Here is a 25,947-nt window from a genome sequence, read left to right on the forward strand (position 1 = left end):
AATCTAGACCTGACCTAGGTTGTCTTCCTCAAGAAGACAACCATCCTCTGCTACCAACTGCGGGGAATGAGATTTTGATACCCTTTTTGATCACTTAGATTCTAATCTCATTCATCAATTTGGATCGGTTATTTTCTGTCATTGAGTAAAAGACAAACCCCGCATAGGTTAGATAAACCCCATAAACTGACGCAACTCTGAAGGACCACTTACAACTGATGAAGTTTTAAAAGTTTTATATAAAATCAGAATTAAGTGCATATACAATCCTCTCAGGATAAGTTTCAATGAGTATACAAAGAATACAATTAAAGTCAATTCAAGAATCAGCAGATTAAAACATCGACACAATGTGGTCCTGTTGCGTCATCTACAAAAAGAATAAACAAGTTAATTCTGTCCCTACTCTGTACTAGGTGACATCCCTACTTCGCAAGTTCCTTACCTAAAAAGTTGTCAGCAGTTTGACTTCCAAAGAAGTTCAAACTCTCTTAACCCCTAATGGTAATTCCTATCGAGAAGCAGTACCCTCTCTGCCTACCCATCCGCTCTCTAAGGGTCCTCGGCCTACTGCTCTCTTGCGCTCTGATCTCTCTCAGCGCTCGCTCCTCAGACCATCTGCTCTGAGCTCCTGCTTGCTATCAGGCCATCTGTGCTATCTTCTCCCCGGGATGCTGTCCCTAAAATACACAATCACAGTATGGGTGGAACGCCTCTTCGACGCCCACCACGTAATTTCCCCATGATGTCATTCTTTGCTCTTTCCATGGCTTCATCTCTTCGCGTCGTCCGTTAAGTTGACCCTTCTCCTTAGACGCCATCTTCGTCTTCTTGCTGGTGACTTCATTCGACATTTCATTTGACACTTTCGGAGCAAAAGTCTATCACCTCAGCAGAACTCTACTCTTTACGACTGTATTCGTAACCTTAGTTGGTCCTGTGAACGGTCGTTTCTAAACAAGACTCAAATTCCAAGCGTCTCTAATCACGTTTAGGCCATAAACTTCGTCCGGCATTGTCACCTTAAATCTAGCAAGACCTTTGACTCTGTCTCGCACATTCAGATCAAGGCTATTCACGACTCCTATGAGCCCACTAAATTATATACAGCGGACTACACTCCTGCGAACTCTTGGTCAGTTAGGTTAAAACCACATATGACTAAACCGTTTCTAACATTCCTACAAACTCTTTCTACACAGTATAACCTTTAACACACATTTATATATAATCGAATTTAGCAAATCGTTTGCTTAAGTGAATACATTCTACATATAACGCAACATTTATATTCTCTTGCTTACATCGTTTTATACATTCTCTGCACATTTCTTCGCTTTATGCTTCGCCGTTTTCTCTGTTTCATGACTACACACGTATATTCAGTTTTGCACGTTCTACTGTTCGTAAGCATTACTATACATTTCTATATTAGCCCACTATGTATACGGGCCTTTCTAATTCTAATACACTTTATAGAATAGATACATTTCCTATTACTCATGTTACATCGGCTAACTTATACACTACAAGTGTCAACTTCACGTTATAGATTCTACGTTTATGCGATATGCTTGTGAATATGGTCCGGATATACGTTTTATTCAAATTGCGCTCTCTCAGCTCCGTTGTTCAGAATAAGAAATTAGGCCAGCGGCTTGGTCAATGATGGTGGCAGGGAACTGATCTTCAGAAAGTTCCAGATTTTGGAGTGGTTTGCTTCAACAACTTTTGCAGTTGGGAAGGCAAGTTAACCCAACCATTGTCCACAGTGTCATAGAGTGGAGCCTGTGATGCTGTGGACCCCACCCCCTCCCTATGACGCTGTTGGAAGGGGTGGGGAGGCAATAATAACTTGCATGAAGCCATGCCACAGACTGATGCTCATGCCGCCTGGGGCTGCTGCAAAAAGTGACGCTACGGCGCCTCATCTAGGGGAGGAAACGGAAGGCCCCAGATTATGGCAGGACAGGGCTGCAATGACATAAGCCCTTGGACCTCTACAATAGCTGGTGCATGCTCACTAGTGGCTGCCTGGCCCAAACGTTATGATGCCAGTACTGTGAGCGCTCAGCATCAGTCACTGGCAATATATCGGCATCGGGTGTTCCTATTTATGTGGCATCCACACTACTAATTAATTAATCACAATACAGTGTGAAATGTGATTATTATTTTAGCAGTGTGTATGCCGGATGGCACATAAAGCAGTAAAATTAGGGGGTTCGCAGTCCCTCAGCCCAAAGGGAGCAGCTGCCTCTGTTCTAAGTTAAGGAATCTATAACTAACCTATGTCTTGTTATTGAAGGTAAGTAACTTTTACTTTAGTTCTTGGATGAGCCATCCCACCTAAATGACATGCATCCTACTGACAACATGAAAAGGCAACTTTATTTAAACAGGTGCACAAGTTTTATACATAAAGCCTACGCTCCACACCTTACATACTATCCATCAAAACCCAGCGTCTCTGTACATCTTAATAATTATCCCTCCTCTATCTTCCTCCTTTACAAATCAAAAGCCAAATCACACCTCTCCTCTCCCAAACTGCATGCAACCATCACGCTTACACCACTGTTGCCATCTTATTATTCCATCCAGAAACTGCCTATCTCCACTGTTTCATATTTGATATCACCGTGCTCGAGAAAGACCGGCCTTTTGGCCTTGCAAAACTTCTTACGTGCCCTGTTCCCTTTCCATCCCAGCCTGTCAATAGCCCAGGTTTCTTTGCCCCCGCTCAGCAAGAGGTCAGTCCACAGTATGGTGGTACCAGACCATAAACATTGTACCTCCAGCAAGTCCTCTTTAATGCACTGTGCAAGAGTCAGTCCTTTCACCTGCTCTAAATCATTTTCACCTAAATGCAGGACCAACACTTATGGGCAGGAGCATCCCCTTGTCAACAAATTAGTTTTGGGCAATAGCTCATGCCATAGCATGATAAGTCGTGATAAGTGATAAGTCGATTAGACTATTGTAATGGGCTCCTGATACTAGCTGACGAGGATGCCATAAATCGGCTACAGGTGGTCCAGAATACAGCGGCAAGACTGATTCTGAACGCTCCCACAAGAACCCCTTCCAGGCCCCTACTGAGAGAACTTCATTGGCTCCCAATACGGCAACGTGTCAAATTTAAAATCTGTTGCACTGTCCATAAATGTCTGTTTGGAAATGGCCCCAACTATTTGACCCAAAAGCTACAACTTTACAAACCAGATCGCTCTCTGCACTCAAGCAATCAACTATTATTAAAACCCCCTCTCATTAAAAAGACCAGACAGGGCGGCCGCGCTCTCTCCCTTCTGGGGCCGACCCTGTGGAATAACCTGCCCTTCAGCCTCCGACAAATCCCTAACCATTTATCCTTTAGAAAAATGCTTAAGACCAATTTGTTCCTAGAGGAATAACTAGCCTTAGTTCAACTACTACCCCCAAGCTCATCTGCAAAGTCCTCCTCTTACCATCTAGGCGAGCAAAGCGCAGAGATACCCTGATTGGGGTCGATTCTTGCGCTATACAAGAAACTAAATAAATAAATAAAATAGCATGCCCCTCTTTCAAACCATTTTAGCTGCACCACCGTGTTGAGAAATCGAAGTTGCTTTCCACCTGCCCTGGTTCCAGCATGATGGGCCGGGGCTTTTCACAAAGTAATGCCCACATATCCACACCTCTATTTACCTCTCCCCAGGCCCGCAATGCAACCTAGGATGAAAAACAGCAACATTATTGCAAACTGTGAAAAAACCCAACCCAATCGCAAATAGTGCTGGTAACAATCCTACCGCCATCTGCCAACATGCCTGAATTGCACCGCCATCCACCCCCTGCACTGGAGAGTCTCTATATCATCCTTGCAAATGCTTGGCAGGATGAGTATAACCTGCTTCAGAATGTCCAGAGTGATCGGGTAACATACTCTTGCCCAGTACCCCGCTCCCTTACCCAACCCTCTAAAATTTACCTCCAGAATTTCCCCGCCGAGAACTCATACCCCCACAACAGCTTCCTGTAGAATGCCACGCCCACCAGCTTACCAGCTATGATGACAGCCGACAAACCCTTGTCAATCAAAAACATAATACAATTTACCCCATCAATCGTTCGGGCCTATACTCCGTCCATTTTGTTCCATCTCTCCGCCTCAGACAGGAAAAATTCCGCCCTTGCAAGCCCATATACTTTGCGGGTAGACTCCAACAAGGAACTGAGTATAGGCTGCATCACACGCTCTCTCCCATGGACCACAAATGAACTTGCATTGCCGTCTTCCTCTCGTTGACCCATGGTGCAAGCCCACGAAACCTCATCCACTGGAAACAAAGAGCATCGGCAATTTCATTGTTCACTCCCGCAATGTGTCTGGCCTTATAAGACAAGTTTCCATGCAGGCAGCCTAACACAAAAATTCTCAGCAACAGCCAAACTTTTGGATCACAAGCTGATTGTCGATTTATGATGCTCACCACCTCCAGATTGTCCACATTAAACAGGAGTCTTTTTAGCAACATGTTATCCCACAGACAAACTGCCACCACGAGTGAAATAGACTGTGGAAAGGGAATGCTCCGATCCCGTTCTTCCATGCCTCAGGCTACTCCTCGGTACACCACCAAAAAATTAAGAACTCGTGGCCTCCAGCTTCGTCAGAACTCCGCTTGACAGACCACTCCACCAGCTCTCCCACTCCAGCCAAGGAGTTCCATTGCATTCACTCAAGAAAATTCTCCAAATCCTCAAATCTTCTTTAATCCCTACCTTAAGGCGAACCCTCTGGTGTGGGCGTGATGTCCTTGCCAAAGACCAAGTGAACCGTTGACAAAAATTTCAGCCTGCCCTCACTGTTCCTCAAGCATGAGCAACATTCAAATGACCTTCAAGGACTTGAATATCATTCCCCTGCACCATGCCCTTTGCCAACATCCTGTCCAGTAGTTCTAGACACTTCTGTTTTCTTGTCCTCTTGCAATCTAAGCTCCATGCAGGTGAAATCCAGCTCAATAGCTAATTAAGGAATCACGTGTACTGACCCCACCATCCTCTCCGGTGCCAAAGGTTACCCACTTCATACATCAAATCCAGAAACAGAACACTTTCCTGACCGTCCTCAGATTCTGGAGCACCCACCAATAAAAATTTGCCCAAATAGTGCATCATGATCTCCTTCCGCATGACACGCTTGACAAACTTCTGCAGAAAGGAACTGAAAGCCTCAAATATCGAAAATGAAATAGAATACCCATTTTGCAATGTTTGTCCACCAAAAACTTCCCCCAAAATGCATACCCAACAACATGTAATCCTTTAAGTAAACCGGTAGAAACCGAAAAGCAGATTTGACATCCTATTTTACCATCAACACACCTGGGCCATAATGTTCATCAGCTGTATGGCCGTGTCAACAGAGGCATTTTGCACTCTGCTGCAAGCCTCCGGGACAAAATAATTGACTGACAAGCCCTACATCCACAACAAATGTTGAATGAGCCAAAACTCCCTTGGCTCCTTCTTAGGAACCACCCCAATCGAAGAGACCCGCAGATGTGCCAAATGCCAGTCATCCAACAGCCCTCCATCCTTCCTTTCCTCACCTCCCTCCTTCCCTCACCTCCCTCCTTCCCTCGCCTCATTCAGCAACTTGCTTCACACCAAGTCTTCGCGTCCATTTACTGACTGTAAGTTGTCCGCCCATCGCCGCACCCTGTGACCATCATAACACAAACGAAAACTGAACTCAAAACTGGGAAACAACAAATCCCGGTCCGTACACAAATGCTGAAGCCAGTGTCTCAGCCTCCCCATCTTAACTGGTGTGTTCGCCCTTGCCCATAGGATTCTGTCCCCCTCTGCCCCTCTTGCTGTTTCCCAGGCACTCATCTCCTGAGCTACCCTGCTGACCAAACCCACTCCCTCGATGCCCACACTGTGTGAGCATGCACTTCCCAACTCATTTAGAATATTTATGTCTATACGTACAATACTCCCGCAAGCACTGGCCCCGCAAGCACTGGCCCCTGCTATAGGACAAGTAAGCTTCTCCACTTCCTGCCTGTCCTCTCCCCACTGCACCCACCCCTGCCTGGGGGGGACGCCCACAAAAGGACTTGTATATCACCAGCCACCTACTTGTTAACATAGAGGGGGCTGGCCGCTCTGGTGTCATCGTCTGGAGGAACCGTTCATTATCCAGCTGTGCCAAACTACCATACTCTGCTAGCTGGGAGTGAAACTCCTCATCATTACGCACCCAAGCTCATCTCCTGAATGTATTAAGTCTTCTGCACTACATAAAGGTACTTGAACAATGCTATGCTCCTTTCAGGATATTTCTCACAAAACACACTCGAATAGATAAGAAAAGCTTCGGTCCCATTCTCAATATTAACCAGCACCTTAGGACGGCAGACAGCTCATATTCTTCTTCCTTTGATCCCTCCTCTGCCCATATCTCCCTATGTAATATCTTGAACATTTCTCTGTACTCCCCCTTCCAAATGCACTGAGTAGCCATTTGATGCCGGGCATCAAATGGGCACTGAGAGTCTTAGTAATACCCATTTATGGGAGCTTCTTGCGTTCTATCTCCTGGTTCTCCTTTTTATCCACGCACTCTTCTCCTCCACCTTATCGGCAGAGTCCAGCACCGTCTCCTCCAGTTATTTACTCACTTCCTCCTTGTCCTTCCACTCTGCTAATAATACCTCTGTATCTGTAGACTGATCCTGCACATACTCGCCCTTCAATAGGCAAAGGCCAGACTCTGTGTGTTCATTTGCTTTCAACCCCACAGCTTGCTCCCCCATCTCAACACCCCCGGCAGCGCTCCCCAAGCAAGGCTTCCTACCTGTCCTCAAGGTCCGGGCCTGCATGTAAACCTCCCATCCTGATGCTGGCCTTGCTTACGTTTGGATGGACACTTCCCTTGCTGATGCCAAAACCGTTCATGGCTGCTAAAAAACACCGATGCTCCCCCTCAGATTAGATTCACTGCATCCCTGATGCACATCATGAGGAACCACCCACCAGGTACTCTCATGCACCTCATCCTCCACAATTTTCCCTTTTCCAGTTCATCCTTGTCATACTCACCCTATAATGTGAAGCGCTCTGATACCCTTTAGGGTCTTGTCTGCACTATGCAAAACTTTATATATAAATAAAAAATATAGTCCAATTCCTTCTCACCTTCTCAGCATCCTAAGCATCACCACCATGACCCACACTCTTCTCAGGCACTTCACCATCGCCAACACCAGTATTTCCAAATTGTGCAGTGTAAAATTCCTAATAAGAATCAGGTTCAGGCAATGTGGACTCAGATCCTGATACCTGCTGCTCCAAAGCACAGTCCTGCGCTGTCCCTGAACCAGCTGCAGAGATGCAAGCTCTGACTTCGGATCTGGGTTTCCAGGTCATACTAGACCCTCCCAGCTGTCCGGAAACTGCCACAGCCGCTGGTCCTACCTCACCCACCTGGCAAGCACTAAACTGACCCTGACTTGCCTGCCCGGTCCCACTATGAAAGTACAAGAAAAAAGTGGTCCGAGTTGGGTGGATATATTTTGCAATTGTTTTACATTAGTATGCATTTGTAAACACCACAATTATATTTCACCACGCATATGCATTAGTGCAATGAGGATCGGGTATGCAGTATTACGACATGAATTGTATTTATTCCACATACAAATGCACTCGTTGTGCTTGTTTCTGCATATAGTTACTTATATGTCAACTGCATATCATCAATGTAGTCTGTAAAATCATTGCATACATAGTGCTCTCAGTGCGAAAGGAAAGAAGGAAGTGAGGGGTTTGTGAGGGACGAGGTAAAGGTGGTGTGGCAATGTTACATCACATTCAAATCATAACGCCTTTACAATTAAGGTAATAACAATGTTCCCAAAGTACATCACACATAGACAAGATTAGATCGTTCTTTTTTGCTCTATGGTGTGTAGGCTTAGGCGTAGTCTACGTTTCGACCCCGAAATCGTTTAAGGGTTAGTCTTTCCTCATGTTGGGGTCTTCATCAGGACAAAGAAGAGAGCATGAAAAATGACGGACGGCGAATCTTGCGTCTCGTCTAGGGCCTGGATGTGCTCCTGGTTGTTTTGCGAATCAGCGTCTTTGGTGTAGTGAAGGGTATCGTTATTTCTTCATACAGTCGGCTTCACTTTGCACCACCCATCTTTCTGATGCAGAGCGGGGCTGCGATTCAGAAAGGGGGTGGTGATGAACAGAGTGTCTGAATTAAGCAGACCACTCTTACCCAGTCCAAAGATCAGAGCTTGATCCATCACCGTTATTTATCTCACCGCCCCATCCCAGCTCAGAACCTGGCTATATGCAAATCAGTCTGTGCCTGGCCCAGTGCATCATGGGAACAGGGCAGACTAAACTACCAAGCCAATTCTTCACCAGAAAGGAGACAAGCTACCGGGGACCGGTTTCTGGCATTTCAGCCGTCTTCGGCCCGACTTGCTTGAATCCTGATGGAGCAGTGAGAAAGGGACTCATGTCTGAGTATACCCTGCCACACCTATAGTGGCCAAAAACGATTCAGAAAGGGGGTGGTGATGAACAGAGTGTCTGAATTAAGCAGACCACTCTTACCCAGTCCAAAGATCAGGGCAGGGCAGAGCGGGCTGCAGCAGACAGCACACGTCGCGTCCTCCGTGATTGTGAGGATGCCGTGCTCGCGGTCCCACTATGAAGCCTGTCATTCCACCACACCCACCTCTAAGGCCCCCTTGTCCTGGAACAACTTTCCCCCCAAACCAGAGAGTAGAGTGCGCTTTAGGCTCCGGAAACCTCCCCTGTCTGCTGCTGCTAACTGGCGACCCGACCCTCCCCGGACTCATCGACCTCTGCACGCCCCTCTGCCTGAATAAGTGGTTGCTCCACTTAATCGCAAGCCTGTTCCCTAAGCAGGGCCGGCACTAGGCATGGGCAGTGTGGGCAGCTGCCCAGGGCCTTGCACTTAGCCCACCAGCATGGGGACCGGCACAAGTGCAACACACCACCATACTGCTTGTGCTCCTGCAGATCCCATCGAAGAAAGGACTCTGTTTGCAATTGGGCTTACAGCAGGAGGCCCCCTCCCTGGGCCTGTCCAGGATGGTGTCAAGAGGTATAGGGGAGGAGGACACTTCATCTTCTGCCAGTTACAAGGAGGCCTAATTGCAGGTGTGTCCTGCAATTAGGCCTCCTACCTGGCTGCCCATTGAGACACACTGCGGGTCACCAATGGTCAACTTTAAAACAATTGTTAGCACTTTACTTTTAACACTTTAGCCCCCAAGCTATTCTCACACCTTCAGCCCAATATAGCTGTGAACAAATGCTTGTAGGTGGCAGAGAGGGGAGCTGCGGCCCTGGAGGAGTCTGCACAAAGCAGCTTCCGACGCCCTGAAGGTGTCACTTATGTAATCCTAGAACCAGCCCTGTCCCTAAGGCACCCATGTCCAGGCCTCCCTGCACCACCTGTGCAGAATCAAGCGACTCAGCGCTGGCCAAATGGGATGATGCCCCCTGTCTGTCCTCCCCACATGTCTACCCTGTCAAAGGCTCTAACGCAGACCATTGTGATACTTACAGACCCCTTCCAATTCCTTAATTAGGGCCGCCTGCACGGACTAGACAAGTCCAACAGCAGGATTTGAGCCTCACAAACCCCGCCCCTTGATGTCATTGCCGCCTCCTGGCTGAGATGAATCACTGCATTCTCCAGCATGACACAGGCCACATTGGGCCCCTAGGTAAAGGCGCTGTGCATGCTGGCTCCCTCACAGGCTCCACTCCCAGCTGGGCAACCACCAAAAGTGTGTTCCTATGCCCACCATTGTCACAGCGGTGCCCACATTGGGCTCCGGAACCATGCTCCCACAAAGGAGCACGGCCCCACCCTGTGCAATAAAGACCTGATTGCCTGCACCTCCAGGCCCAACCTGACATGTACCCTCACTAGGGCATACCTACCTGCTTCTGTGCCCCCGCTGCCCTGTCTACCTCTTGCAAGGTGGGCTGGGCCTGCCTCACACTCTCCCTCATGGCTATAACCGCAATTATCTGCACTATCACGTGTTTTGACCCAATGAAAAATTCATAGGGTGACCTTTGCCAACTGATGTGTACCAAACCTAAAATGGCCACCTGTGCCACATGTCAAAATCCTTAAGAAACCCTTTGTCCTTGCTCCACACCCCTCTGCCAGTCACGCGCCATGCCGCCTCTTGTCCCTGGACCTGACCACTCGTCCGAAGATGCCAGGGGAGTAGGGCATTCTGCCCTCCCCCAATTGAATCTCAGAGGTCTCGCTGTAGTAGTTGTGCAAATGCTCCACTTGTCTAACCTCAAAAAATGATTCACCTTGTAAGATCTACAGTTATACCTTGGGTGCTGCATCTCGGTTTCTTTCAACGTTCATGTGACGTCTTTAGAGACTACTGTTACGTTCGGCAATTCATTTGAGATGTAATAAATGTTAATGGCCATTAAGTTAATATTCAAACAACTTTAAAACATGCTCTCTATCCTATAAAGTACTTGTAATATATATTTTTGTAATTTCAGGTCATGAAGGAAAAGTCGGGATGGCCTCCATTGTATTGAAACCTAATGAGTCTTTAAATTTGAAAAGGATTTATGAACAGGTTGTGACATATTTACCCGGGTATGCTTGTCCAAGGTTTTTAAGAATACAGGTAAATTATTTTAGAATGCAATTTTCGAGTGAGTGTGTTATACCGTTGGTGGTTGTCCTGTTAAAGCCTGTTTACCTAAACTGTTTATCACAATGTCTATAGACGCTACCAGTACCCTAACATTATTTGTTTACGTGTTGTCAGAGACCATATACTGAGCATCAAGTGTACTAAACTACATCCAGCAACTTATAGGCTAGATCACCCACAAAAAGAATCCGAGCACTGCTCATTATCAGAAAACTAGAGGCAGTTTAATTAAACTCAGCACCTTACAGAGTAATTGGAAATGGCAAAAGAGCTATATACGGTACGGTTCAAAAGCTTTTAATTTAAGCAGAACATTCTAAATTGTCATTCCGATGTTGTTGTATATACCACGAAAAATAAAAAATAACCACTAGGCTCCTTTTTGAGCTCAATTCGCAAAGTTAGTTGCATACATGAGTATAGACAAAATTGTTTGTGATTCACTAAACGTGAATTTGGACCATTTATTAAATTTATTCATGTGTGGCGTTCACTCCAATATGGCGTTCTTATATGGAATGAGTGTGTTACATCCTGAGTATTACATTTATATAAATTATATTATATATATTTGTAATCAGCCTAGGTCCTCCTATCTGCTCAGCCAGAGTGAGAGATGATAATGGAATGTTGGTGTGACTGTGATAAATGGAGTGCCTGGGTGCCTGTGTGGATGAGTGGCAACAGTTGAAGATGGGCTGAGCAGCTAGGCAGGCTGCTCCTGGTGGGGCTGGTGTAGGATATGTAGGAACTGGTACATGGTTGAACGGAGATTGATACTACCCTGAACTGGAACCAATAAAGAAGAGACTGTTTAATTCTACAAGACTCCCAGTGTCTCTGTGTGCAGGGTACAACAGAGTGATCCAAGGTGTAAGAACCTTCGGAAGAGGTTAACACTCACACACGTTTGTGTGTGGTTTGTCATGCAACATGTGGCTATGGTTTTCCGGACTGAAAATAGCTGGATATTTACTCTTGATATGGGCAGCCGTGAATCTATTTTTCATGGCAGGAAATCAGAAGAACACTGGCATCCGATTACCACCAACAACAAAAAAGTAGGTTGGTGTGGAAAATAAACGAACAAGTTTAAATACATATATTTAATACATATTCCCATTCGGAAATGTACACTTGTAAAATCTGAGTGAAGTCTAGTTAACCGCATCGCTGCTGCGGTGATTTTTGCGCTGTGCTGCACAATTCAAATTACCGCGTTACATGACGAGCTGAGCTCGTCATCAGCACACGCCACCCGTGGCTGATGACGAGCTGAGCTCGTCATCAGCATCGAAGGGGTTAAGCAGGTAGGTATTCATAGAAAGTAGTGACAATTGTCCCAATACTTCTGGATTTCCTAGTGAGTTTAGGGAAAGTCTGAAGTTTGCTCCAAGTGTAGCAGTGTAACAGGAGGCAATTTCTGATATTTTTTTGAACGTTAATAGTAGGCGTTAGAGCAAACTCAGAAGCTCATACTCGGAGGAAGCTATTACTTTTCCATTTGGCATTACCACCTCGTCCCTCCCTCGTTTGTTTGCTACATCATGGGGTGCTTTTGCCTCTACATGTAAGGAGTTAAAGCAAGGGAGTAGAACTATGATTAATGTAATCACCAGTAATTATTTAATGCATTATGCTTTACCTTCAGATTTACATTTTTTAATGTAAAGTGGAGTTATACATCATAATGCTGTTATTGTTACTTGTTGCATCTTTCTCCACTTTCTTACCTCCAACTTTAGGCTAGAAAGTAATAGCTCCAATTCCAAAGATAGATGCACTTTGTGTCTATCACTTACAATAGGAGGTAAACGTTAAATTGGATGGTTAGCCCACAATGTGTGGTAATGGAGTGAATGCTGACATCTAAATGAAAAGTGCTAGTCATAAGTGACCCTGAAACCCAATTCTGTCGGCATTACCGCTAACCCCCAAAGGAATGCTTTTGGACTTCTTAGATAACATAAATTTTAAGGATTTCAGGGTCTTGAGCTCAAATTTCCATGGACTCGATAATTCTCGCTTCGGTGCCTGACCTAATCATGGGTTCACACTATGCAACTCTGGGCATTAAGCTTGCTTAATCTCCACAACGCCCCCCCCCCGCGGCGGGATGCCTGGCTTTCACCATGGGGATGCCCTGTAGGGGCTATCTCACAGGGAGAAGCCAGGACGGGTTCCCAAGGCAAGCGCGGAGATACTCCTTCGGGGGTCGATTCAGGCGCTATATAAGAAACATAATAATAATAATAATAATCCAGTCTGTGGCCTGAGGTTGACTCATTTGTTCCATGCCATGGGCGTCTACCATTCCCCAATAGCTTCTAACTGAATTCCACGACCTACGGGTTTTCCAACTAGTTGGGCCTGCTGTATTTATTTTGAGAATGAGCAAGTGGGCCTTAACTCTGTTAGAACTACCCACTCCTTGTTAGAGCAGTGAGCGAAATCCATTTGGTAAGTGTGAAAATGAACTGGCTGTACCAGTGTAAGCAAAAGCAATGAAGAAAATAATACAGACACATTCATTCACTGTAAATTGGGACTGCATAGCTTGACACTAAGGTCTTTATATACTAATGGTTTTATTTCCCATAAACACAGAATGGGTAAAAACCCTCGATGCTTCAAAGCCCAAGGTCCTTATTAAGAGGACTCAGGAATTCCAATAACAAAATAAAATATCAATAGAAATTACTCTGTATGTTCAGTTTAAACAATGTGGTGTATTTCTTTGATGCAATTTCATGCCCATATTGAACACTTCCCCATGTAGTAAATGTGCAGTAGGTAAGGATGTTAATAAATGTAAATCACTGCATCAACTACCTGAGGGTAAAAGCACTAAATAGTGGAAACGAATGGGTCAATACGACTGTTGCTGCATATTTGTCTGTTGTTGTATAAGGCTTTATTTCGATAAAATTTTATCTTAACCCCTTCCATGCTCATGACGAGCTCAGCTCGTCATGAGGCACAGTGGAGCTGTGCTGATGACGAGCTGAGCTCGTCATGACACCAACAAAATGGCAATTTCAAGCACAGGGGAAAAATAACCACAGCAGCGATGTGGTTAAAAAGCATCACAATAAAAACAATTTTACATTACATATTCCACAAGATAAAACAAGGAGGATGGTCATACACAATATACCATCGATCAATAAAAAATTTGATAACACATTAGGGTTAAGAACAGATTAAACATTATAATTATTTATTTTTAAGCCTTCTTGTTCTAATGATCCATGCCCAGCTAAGAAACTTAGAGATAGCACAAACATATACTAGCCGAGTATCTGACATGAGTATTCGCAAGGCCATCGAATGAGACCTAGTACCCATATTCCTGCACACTGGTTTTAGCCACCTGGATCTCGGAAGTTTATAAGCAGTGCACTCAAATAAGATATGAGGCACTGTTTCCAAGGTCAGCGGACAGAATGGACACGAGCTAGAGAAACTTGAGGACACGCTCCAGCGTGCTGTAAACTCGCCAAGATGAAGGGTACCAATCCTAAATCTAAAGAACAGCATGCGATCACGCGGTTTTGTAATAAAATCCAAATAGGGCTCTAACAAGGGTACATCCTTTAAAAGAAGATAGTTAGAAACAATCCTACCATTTTTAGGGTTTGAGTATTTTTTATTGTACACCCAGCTCCAATAAATCTGCTTCAATTGGGATTTTGGCACAGCAGATCTAGTTGACCATGCCTCCCCCAACCCAAGCTCAACAAGTAGGGATTTTACATTTCGCAGCCAACTTATTTTTGTCCAACCAGACATAGACAGAATTTCCGTTAGCCCTTCCGCATAATGAGCGAGTTCCGGTACTCGCCATAATCGTGACCACAATAACAGTGGACGGAACTGGGCCTGATCCTTTATTGGGCGATTCCCCAGATCATACAATATCGGAATCGTAGGTGTACTTTGGGGAAGGGACAACAATGACCTAAAGAATTTATTCTCTGACTGGGTAAGCTGGTCAATATTACAGGCACCCCATAATTCTGCCACACAGGGACCCACTAACTGCTCTTGCGTTGTAGATCTCTACAATGGGGGAAATAGGTTTTATTGTAGAACTGCACTGTTGTTTTAAGAGTGTGCCTGTTACCCTTTTGAGCGAGAGGACCATTTTATTAATGTGAGGGCCCCAGTGCATTCGGTCAGAGTCTGATGCCCAAGTAATCAAATTCTGTCACTCTATCTAGCTGTGCCCCATTCAAGTTTGGCGGAATTCCCATTTTTTTTGCCGGATTTAATACTAGATATTTAGTTTGGCCGGTATTAATTACCAGACCCCTAAGTGTGCAGAACATATAAACTATCGAGTAGCTTCTGCAAGCCTACTGGGGACTTCGATATGAGGAGGGTGTCGTCCGCAAATAGCAGGGTAGGGATGCGTTTGCCCGCCAGGGAGGGTGCATCTGCAGATATTCGTAGAAGATGCTCCACCACTCCATTAACATAGAGTGAAAATAGAGTGGGGGCTAACACGCAACCCTGACGGACGCCCCTACTCACAGCTATTCTAGATGTTTTTTGACCCTGACTACCCCACCTCACCTGGGCAAAGTTTCCCTCATGGAGCTTGATAAGTATGCTCAGAATATATGGAGGCATACCCAAATCCTGCAGAACCCCCCATAAACTCTGCCTCGGCACTAGATCGAAGGCAGTCTTCAGGTCTATAAAGGCCAAGTAAAGACTGCCTCCGCCCAGAACAACTGTCTTCCAGTACAGCAAATGTAGTCGGAAGACTTGCTCAATTGTTCCCGTTCCAGAGCGGAAACCTGCCTGTAAGTCGGACAGAATTTTGTTGTCTTCGGCCCACTGGAGGATTCTGCCTAATACTGCCTTCCCTATAACTTTTTGCGTGGAATCTATTACGCTAATAGGGCGGTAGTTGGCGGGGTCGTCCCTAGAGCCCTTCTTATATTTGTCTGTTGGTATTGTGATGTTTCCTTTACATATTATGTTGGGGAGTTAAAACAGCAGCAATAGTGTTTTTGTATCAGTGTTTTGTCGGGCGATAAATAACATAAATGATGACTAGTATACCTGGGTTTATATTGTCATTTATTATCAGTCATTTTCCAATTAATTAAGAAAATATATCCGGATCTCAAATGAAGATACACAAATAACAAAATGATCTATTACACTGCAAATTGTTCATCAGACTACAAATCTAGATAGCTCCATCCGTAGCTAACTTTATCCTGAACAACCCATAAGCCAATAAGTTTCTCGGCGCACTAGTCCGCTATTTCAGGGATTACAAAAATTGTATTACATCACTTCTCAAATTAGAATGGTGCTAAATGCTCCATTATATCTTAGTGCTAGTAGCGCCTGAATTCTTGGGTTGGATTTCCAAGTGCTACTTCCCACAGAACACCTCCTAAAACGGGTTTTAAATATGTAATTTCTAATGGTCACACTATTAATGACTCTTCTTTCCTGAATATTCAATTTTTTAACGCAATCTCTGGAACAGGTGATGTGCTAATCTCAAGGGAATAAGGAGTTGCCTGCTTGTGGATTCACATAAAATCGAGGTGTCATTAGAGGACACATATTCACCAGGTCTTCCGCATTTTTCATGCAGTCATCACTGGCGATCACTGTGGTATAAGAGTCGGGTCCACCTGAACCTTGTGTTGACAGCCTGCGTGGCCGGCAAGATCTTCTTGGCACAAATGGACCCATTTGTAGTTGCAAAGAGCCAGGCACTGTTAGTGTGACAATTGCACATAAGGCTTGTTTTGAGGATCTAGCATGGAGTATAGATACTCCGATACTTGGAGGGGACAGGCGATTAACAATTCTATCAGGGAAAAGCTTCCCTCTGGGACAGAGTACACAGCTTTAAAAGGAATGTATATGGAGCTGTGAGGGAGGAATGGTACATTGGCCTGGTCAGCTAGATCAGACGTATCGACTCTAGTGATAAATGGAGTGACAGACGGCACATTCAGATTGCCGTCACATCCAAATATGACAGTTGTACTTTTTGTGACTTTACCATGAAGACACTGATCCACTGTGAAATTACTTTGACTAATGTTAAAAACAATAAATGTCTAACCTTCCAGCATGTTCCCCGTTCTGATACTATAGAGATACAGGTAAAACCTTTAAACTAAGCAAAAGGTTTATCTGTGCCTCAATGATTGCGGTATACTCAATCATATGTATGAAATGCTTAGGGAGGGCACATTATGTTGACAACCAAACACTGCTTAAGCCAATTAATTTCCAGCAGAGACTCAGTGGAACAGAGAATGACACTGTTATTGGTCAGCATTTTTTAGGACCCAACAGCAGCATCTACGGTCTAAAGATTGCATTACTCAAAGGTAATTTCAATACAGAAAGCAAAAAGATAATATGTGGTTGCAAGTGTTCAATACACGTTGAGAGGTGACTTGAACAGGTACCACAGATTCACAAATGCCAGACTTCCATCCCTTGACCTCTAAGCTTAGTGATGTCTAGGGTATCATGGTACTGACATTGCTCCAAACCCAATGGCCTAGAGACCTTGATTTCACGTGATTGAGTCCAGACAAACCTAGGCTTCTTGAGGGAGCAACTTCAAATACACTGGGCTGTACTACGAGCCTTTTAGAGGTCTAGTGGCCCCTGACATACAAGTAAAAGTGAACAGCTCCTCGCCCTTTAGCTTCGTACATAGTGGATTTATGTGTGACCAATTTTACCCCAGCATCATCAGCCTTTATTAATTAACGGTGGCTGACCTTGGCTAACTCTGCTGACCACATTGAGCTTGCCTCCTCTGAGGCCAGGGGTCACGAAGGAAATACCAGGAGTAGCAGGTAGCAAGCTATAGGTCGGAGCTGCAACCCCTGACTGCAGGAGAGTAGGATCTGCTTACTATGGTTACCCCCACTTTTTGCTGTGTTTCACGGATTTATCAACTTTAGTCTGGCTGGGGCCCTGATAACCAGGACCCCAACCTAGCTGCTTCCTCTCTAAATTGATTGCATGTACATTAGGTACACTCCAGATTGGTTACTGGGTTACCCTTGTGAGTCCCTAGTATATGGTACCTTAGGTACCAAGGACATAGGTACCCCAGAGGCCTACCAGGGGCTGAAGCATGTATTATGCGACCCCTGGGAAGCATTCCAAAAACCACAGGTCTGCTACTGCAGCCTCTGTAAGGTGGTACTTGTACGCCTTACTTAGATATGGTATACCTATATCTACCTGTATATACACACATATAAACCTATAAGTCACTCCTATGGCAGGCCTTGACAATCCTGAAGGCAGAGTGCTTGATTTTGTGTGAGAGGGTGCCCAAGCATTAGCTGAGCGCCTCTGCAGCTTTTGGACTCCTTTCCTTATAGCTGTTCTGTGATACTGCCATACCATATACTCTTAAGTCCATTATAACCTTGCGGTAAATGCTAACTTTGGAATGGCTGCATCAAAACATGTTGTGTTTGGTGTCAAACACTTTGGAATCCTACCCCACCCCTGCCAGTTCTGGTGGCGGGGGTAGAATTCCACCCTTCTAGAGGGGCGGCGGGGGTAGAATTCCACCCTTCTAGAGGGAGAAGACGTGCACACTTTCTTACCCGGTAATAGATTTAAAGAGCCCCAGCATCACAAAATGGATGCTGCTGCCACAGACATGAGTCTGACCTCCTGCTGCTGGACGGAACTCCGGCAGGGGAGGCCTTTACAATAGGTTTCCTGTCCAGGGAGGTGTAACCACCTCCCCGGACAGGCTTTGGTGTATTGGGGCCGGGTGGGTGCATTCAGTGAATGGGACACACTAGGTGTCCCTGTGCACTCAGCCCCAGCTCTGGCGCGAAACTGGACAAAGGGGGAGGGGTGTTACCACCCCCTTCCAAGGTCCTCCCATAGGTGAGACCTTGGAGTTAGTCCATCTCAGAAACTTAGTATAAGTATAGGAACCCAGTCCCTAGGACTTTAGATTACCCTGGACGAAACTCTACAACATATATCCTGGAACTTAGACATTCTATTTCGACTAGAAGACGGAAGGATCTCCCTTGGGGTCAAGGAGTGACACCCCCCCCCGTTCAAACAGTTACCAAAAAGCATCTTGCCGGTCTGATCCCGAAGAATCTGCGACACAGGACACAGACTTCCAGACATCTCTGAGGCCGACACGAGATCACAGAAAAGCTGAAACCCGCAGCCGTCACAAGAGACGTGGGACCGGAACTCCTGGACACGAGACATTTGCAAGTGCATCTACTTACCGAGCTTTCCTGAAGTTGTGCAGTGGGCTACTTGTAGTCCAAGCCCTGACTACTATCTGCACCGAAGATTGTGGGCCTACAGTCCACGAGTGTTCCGTGGGCCCGCTTCTAGCATTTCTGCTCGAGGCCCCAGAGCGATCCCTGGTCCGTCGACTTGTGGGTCTTCATGAAGGTAACTTTTGTTTCTTGGGCTTTCCTGGTTGCTCCAGACATGCCCTGACTTCCCTCCAAAGGGTGAGTCCCTCAGACCTGGCTGGTATGCTCCGAAGCCAATCTTTGCATTCTGCATGGGTTGCTGTTGCCAAGGCTTGTTGGGTCCAATCCGGATACCGACGCTGCAGCACTCGACATCAGACGTGGGACAGCTCAAATCCAGTTCCTGGTTGTCATCGACGCCTCCTAGTCCTCTTGGCTGAAGAGTCCAGCTTCACCTCCTGCACCTTAAAATCACCTGACATCGGTGGGCATCTTCTTACTGCCTCCCTGGTCACTGGCAAGTGACCCAGACTCTGTCCCCTCTGCTTTCAGGTTCTTCAGATCTTTGATCCACTCTTGGATCCATCCGGACACTTCATCTGGTCGCCTGCAGCACTTCTTTGCAGCTCTCCATAGGAAACCAATGACGAAACCCGACACGAAAAGACACCTATGCACCCGGCTTTCCTGGGTGAGGTAACACGAGTACTTCGGTGCTCCAGTGGGTCTGGACTCTCGAACTGTCCAGTACTGAAGGGGTTTGTTCCTAGTCCACTCCTAAGTGACCTTAATCCTTAAAAATCTAATCGCAACTTTCTCCATAGAAGTCAACGGTGATTTGCGGCTGTTTTTAGACACTGCACGTGTCCCCCGTGGGTCACTTGCATCCCTACCTTGAGTGGTTCCTGGTTGCCAGAGTGGTTCTGCAGGCTCTAGGCCTTGTCTCTATGTTCACAGCGGTACTTATACTATTTTCTTAGTATATGGTTTGTGAGGCCCCTAGGGCAAAATGTATACTGTGCTAATTTACTGTGTGCTACTTAAGTTTAACTTGTGTACTTTTGCCTCTAGCCTCATAAAGAGACTAGAGGAGTGCGTTTAGAATAAATACATATATATATTTTATATATACCTGGTGTGGTTCTCCTTTCATTTGGTCATTCATGAGATTATAGACTGGTAAAACAAGCTGCTTTACATTCCTTCAAGACTTAACCTGAAGGCTGCTCTCCACAGCTACCACTAGGATAGCTTTCTATAATGATTGTCTTTAAACCGGTAGGGTGTTTAAATATCGATTACAAAAATATAGTTGACAAAAATATCGACACCCTATACCTAAACAGGTAAGTACATAAATATCTACTCAAAAATATTGATGTAATAAATATAGATGTAAAAAATATCGACTTTTTAAATTAATTAAAATTACATTAAATAATTATAAAATATAAGTACTATTAACAAAATACATTACATTACTTTTATATTTTAATTATTTATAACAAATTAACTAAACTTTTTCATTATAAACTTAATAAATGTGTACATATACATATATTTAACACATAAAATTAAATAACAACAATAATATATACATTTATTTAATATATAAAAAATATTATTACTTGAAACATTTGATAGCGAAGGGGTAAAAATTACTATTCCCACTCCAAAGGGTGCAACAGTAGGGAAAGCATTGGATAGCGTAGGGGTAAAAATTACTATTCCCACTCCAAAGGGTGCAACAGTAGGGAAAGCGCTGGATAGCGTAGGGGTAAAAATTACTATTCCCACTCCAGAGGGTGCAACAGTAGGGAAAGCGCTGGATAGCGTAGGGATAAAAATTACTAATCCCACTCCAGAGGGTGCAACAGTAGGGAAAGCGTTGAATAGCGTAGGGGTAAAAATTACTATTCCCACTCCAAAGGGTGCCACAGTAGGGAAAGCGTTGGATAGCGTAGGTGTAAAAATTACTATTCCCACTCCAGAGGGTGCAACAGTAGGGAAAGCGCTGGATAGCATAGGGGTAAAAACTACTATTCCCACTCCAAAGGGTGCAACAGTAGGGAAAGCGTTGGATAGCGTAGGGGTAAAAATTAGTATTCCCACTCCAAAGGGTGCAACAGTAGGGAAAGCGTTGGATAGCGTATGGGTAAAAATTACTATTCCCACTCCAGAGGGTGCAACAGTAGGGAAAGCGCTGGATAGCGTAGGGATAAAAATTACTATTCCCACTCCAGAGGGTGCAACAGTAGGGAAAGCGTTGGATAGCGTAGGGGTAAAAATTACTATTTCCACTCCAAAGGGTGCAACAGTAGGGAAAGCGTTGGATAGCGTAGGGGTAAAAAGTACTATTCCCACTCCAGAGGGTGAAACTGTAGGGAAAGCGCTGGATAGCGTAGGGATAAAAATTACTATTCCCACTCCAGAGGGTGCAACAGTAGGGAAAGCGTTGGATATCGTAGGGGTAAAAATTACTATTCCCACTCCAGCTGGTGCAACAGTGGGGAAAACGTTGGATAGCGTAGGGGTAAAAATTACTATTCCCACTCCAGCGGGTGCAACAGTAGGGAAGGCGTTGGATAGCGTAGGGGTAAAAATTACTATTTCCACTCCAGTGGGTGCAACAGTGGGGAAAACGTTGGATAGCGTAGGGGTAAAAATTACTATTTCCTCTCCAGTGAGTACAACAGTGGGGAAAGCGCAGGAACTCAAAAAAAATAATAAACCATCTGTCAAATTTACTATTAAATTTAATGTAGATTATAAACTTATTTAATATATACATTAAAATATATTATTATTAACAAACACCTACACACCTAAAATTAATTACTCAATTACATTTAATATTTACTAATTAATTAGTATTGTATTTTCAAATTAATTACATTAATTAATTGACAGCTTTCACACCATATACACTTATAAACACCACAACACAAACTAAAATGTATTTACTCGCTTAAAAAAAAGTATTTAATTATAATTAATCATTAATTATTTAATTATTCAATTAAAATGTAATTACTTCACTACATTTTCACTTAAAAATTCCAGTACACACACCTAAAATTAAATAAACACTTAACATAATTAATTGACATAATTAATCATCAATTAACTAATTGAAATTAATTAACTAATAACTATTTATATTAAATTAACACATTAATAATCAATTATTTTATTATATTTAAATTACTTCCACCCTATTCCCCTATAAACCCACAACCCGCTACGGAACAAATAACACTAAATTCAACATAAAACACATTATTAACTAATAAAATGCTGCAAAATATACTATTTTCACAAACAATACTCATTAAAAACCCTAAATTACTTATAATTATTAAAAAAACGATATTTTTGTAAACTATGTTTTTGTAAACAATATTTATTACAGCTATATTACTGTTATCGATATTACTTACCTGTCTGTCGATATTCTGGTCAAACTATATTTTTGACATCGATATTTCTTCTTGTAGATATTTCTGCGGCGATATTAAGGTAAGTCGATATTTTCCCAGCGATATTCCCGCTCTACACCCTTTAAACCTACCATCAATAAGGGTCGTTTGGACTGGTGCAAGGTGCCCACTAGAATAGTGGACAGCATACGACAGGCCAACTCCTCACACTGACTACTCCCAAATTAAGTCCATGCATGTTTAACTGGCTCTGATTGCCCATCTTTCCATGACACCTATGAGTTTTGTGACTGTGACACAAATCTTTTGCTGTTCCAAAGGCACTGACCTACCATGTGTAGGAAAGTGCCCATTTTTGCATGGTTGCTTCCCCCCCCCAACTTTTGACCTAAATGTTGATGTACTTTGATTAAAAGGTGCCCTGGGTTCCTGCCAACCAGGTACCCAGGCCGTTGTTCTTTCCCTAAACTGTGATTTTGCAAAACCCAATTGGCAACTCTCTGGCCACATGTAAGTCCTTGTAAAATGTACAGGGGTACCAAAGGCACTGTGACCAGGGAAAGTCCCTAAGGGCTGCAGCACTGTTTGTGCCACCCTTAGAGACCTTGTACCTTTTACACACACTGCAATTGCAGGCTAAGTGTTTTTGTGCAGAACAAAGTGAAGCGTCAAAATGACACGCATCCCTGTGTGCGATGCCTACAACCCACTGCCCTGGCATAGGTAAGCCGCTTCTATAGCTGGGTGCACTATACTCTTGGTGAGATTACAGGTACATGAGCCCTGAACCCCTACAGTGGCTAAGTCAATTCTTAGACATTGTAAGTGCAGTACTGCCATAAAGAGTATATGGTATGGGAGTTTGTCATTCCTAACCCCACAGCACCATAATGGCTTTACTGAAAACTGGGAAGTTTGGTACCAAACGTCTCAGCACATTAAACCCACACTGATACCAGTGTAGGATTTATTGAGAAATGCGCTTAGAGGGCATCTTAGAGAGGCCCGCTGAACAACGACCTACATCTTGTGTCCTGGCTGAGTGACTGCTTGCCAGCTGGCTCCACCAGACATGTTTCTGGATCCCTGGGTTGAGAGCCTGCTGCTCTCGTGGTCCTGAAACAAAGCACATCCAGGGACGAGGTGTCAAGCTCCTCCCCCAGGATGGGCAGGTTCCACGTAGGGGAAGCTTTAAAGGCTTGCTGCCTTTGTGAGCTACCCCCAGTCGTTTGCAACTCCCAGCAACTGGCCCGCACCAGTTCTGACCCCCACTCTGGGCAGGAAAATCGGCAGGAAAACCAAGTTAGGAGGAGAGGTGTGCCCACCTTTGCCAACCCCACCCCTCAGGTTGGGAAGGCGAGGTGAAGCACAACACTCAGTCTCAGCTGTTTTGAAGATGGAGGGGACCCAGAGTGAGGCTTATGCCCCCATCCCACTGGAGGGTGACATAAGTGGTGTACCCACCCCAAGGGAGAGGGACCCCTTGGTCCCGACCTGTACCTACCTAAAACACCCCTAAGTTTAGTATTTTGGGGCACCACCAAACGATTCCTCCTCAGACCAGAGTTGTCAAAAAGAAACAATAAGAAGAATTTCCAAACAGCCGCACTGAGAGAGGAAGAGGAGGACACCAACTAACTTGGCCTCAGCCCTTCTGACCTGTCCCCTCCTCTGACTCCTCTAGCAGAACCTTGGTGTGTCCGGCTGCCAGCAGCCCTCAAAAATCCAGAGATCCTGCGCTACCTTCTCAACCAAAAATAATTTGTCTCCTGTGAGCACCAGACTTGCTCAAAACCAACCGACTCTGACTCAGGCTGACTCTGTGAGTCCCCACCACTGAGCTCCCAATAACCTAAGGAGGTCCCCCTAGCCATCGTAGGCTGGGTTCCAGTTTCCCCTAAACATCCACAAGCTTCTAAACCATGATGAAGGCAACACCCTGACCAACTCTAACCAAAGGGATCCAAGAAGACCAATCTTACAGACTCTGTCTGCGAACGCTTGTGGTCACAAGACGTCAACTCCCAAAGATCCTGCTTGCCTAGTCAACCGCTAACCGAATCCCAGGAATCCCCGACCAAATCTGCAGCATAGACCAAGACCAACGGTCTCCACTGAGAAACCTTGGAAACCTGACAACAGCATCCTACACCTGCCCACCTCTGTGCCACTGGCGGTGTAGTTCTTTTGTTGACCATTGGGCTACAGTGCTGACCTCGACCCCAGGGGCTTTTTGTTCAACTAACTTGGTGGCCTGATTGTCGCAGTCCCAGACCCATGACCATACTTAGCCTGTTGGCGAACGTACGGTCCCTACACTCCGCAGCAGCGGCGAACGTACGGTCCCTGCACTATGCACCAGGTCACCTTTGTGCCACTGCTGGTGCGATTCAAGTGCCAGTCTGCCCGAGCCTTACTCCCGAACACGTAACCTCATTTTTGTTTGGGAGTAATACTGCAAAACTGTAATTACACTGCAAAACGCATTACTTTCCTTTCTCTTAGGAAATGTACCCGCGTTGTATCTAGAGATACTTCGCTGTGTAATAAAAGTAACAATAAAGTAATTTCGACTGCCTATTTGCCAAAGTTTACAAACCGGTAACAAAACCAAGTTAATGACAATTGTGTATTGCCATGGAAAGTACAATTCTGCCTATGATTTGGTTCTAGTAATAAGACGACAAAAATAATATTTTCATACAAACCAATTGATCTGAGTGTGTGATATTTATTTCCAGGGTGTGTACAATACATGCTTAACACTACTCTCTGATAAAGCCATACTGCTCTCCCACACTACCACTTTTACGTTTGCCTACCATTGGGGTTCACACTAGACCTTACTTTGGTATAGTTTACAGAGACTGCTTCCTATACCATGTATTTAACCTTTTTCTAAAACCACAGCTTTCTGAGGATAACAAACAGCATGTAACTGGACATTGTGTTACTAATTTCTCGGGGCTTTGCCCACATGCTCCTGACTTGGTGAATTCAGAGATGAGTCTAGCGTGTATCAAACTCAGGCAGAGATCTACTGGCTTTTCAGAGGCACTGATCTGCAATAGTGATTTGCCCGCTGCCCCGACAAGCCTTGCAGAAGGAAGGTGAATGTGCCACAGCATCTGCCTCTTGTTCCATCCCTCATACTGCTGGAAATGTTAAAAAAAAAAATAGAAATACTCAGGCATCCAATAAAATAAAGTTATGGCGTGGAAACAGAAAGGATGGAGCTAAAGTCTAGGCTAAAGAAATTGGCAACAAGGACAAATATAGTAAATCTGTTCTGACTTTTATGTAGCAAAATCAATTATAAACGTGCATCATGGAGCTTCAAGCAGGCTGCAAGGCATACGTTAACCAGCATACTGGGTTTCTCTCAATCTCTTTAAAGTTTTCTAATGTTGCTAAAGAAAAGGCTTGGAGTAGAAAGTAAGGCCCACCCCCGTGGTCAGCTCTGCTTCCGGGTCTGGTGTATTAGTAGCTCCTAGATCCATGATGCAACTT

General features: G+C 44.7%; 1 protein-coding gene across 1 annotated transcript in view; it reads left to right on the forward strand.

Moving 5' to 3' along the window:
* Positions 1-25,947, forward strand: part of SLC27A6 (solute carrier family 27 member 6) — a 541,371-nt gene that overhangs the window by 512,238 nt on the left and 3,186 nt on the right. The window contains exon 9 of the mRNA XM_086961119.1: positions 10,585-10,715. Coding sequence (XP_086817245.1) covers positions 10,585-10,715 — 131 coding nt within the window. The remainder of the gene's footprint in view (positions 1-10,584; positions 10,716-25,947) is intronic.

This window comes from Lissotriton vulgaris, chromosome 3_1 (genome assembly GCF_964263255.1).
Source record: "Lissotriton vulgaris chromosome 3_1, aLisVul1.2, whole genome shotgun sequence".
Classification (NCBI taxonomy): domain Eukaryota; kingdom Metazoa; phylum Chordata; class Amphibia; order Caudata; family Salamandridae; genus Lissotriton; species Lissotriton vulgaris.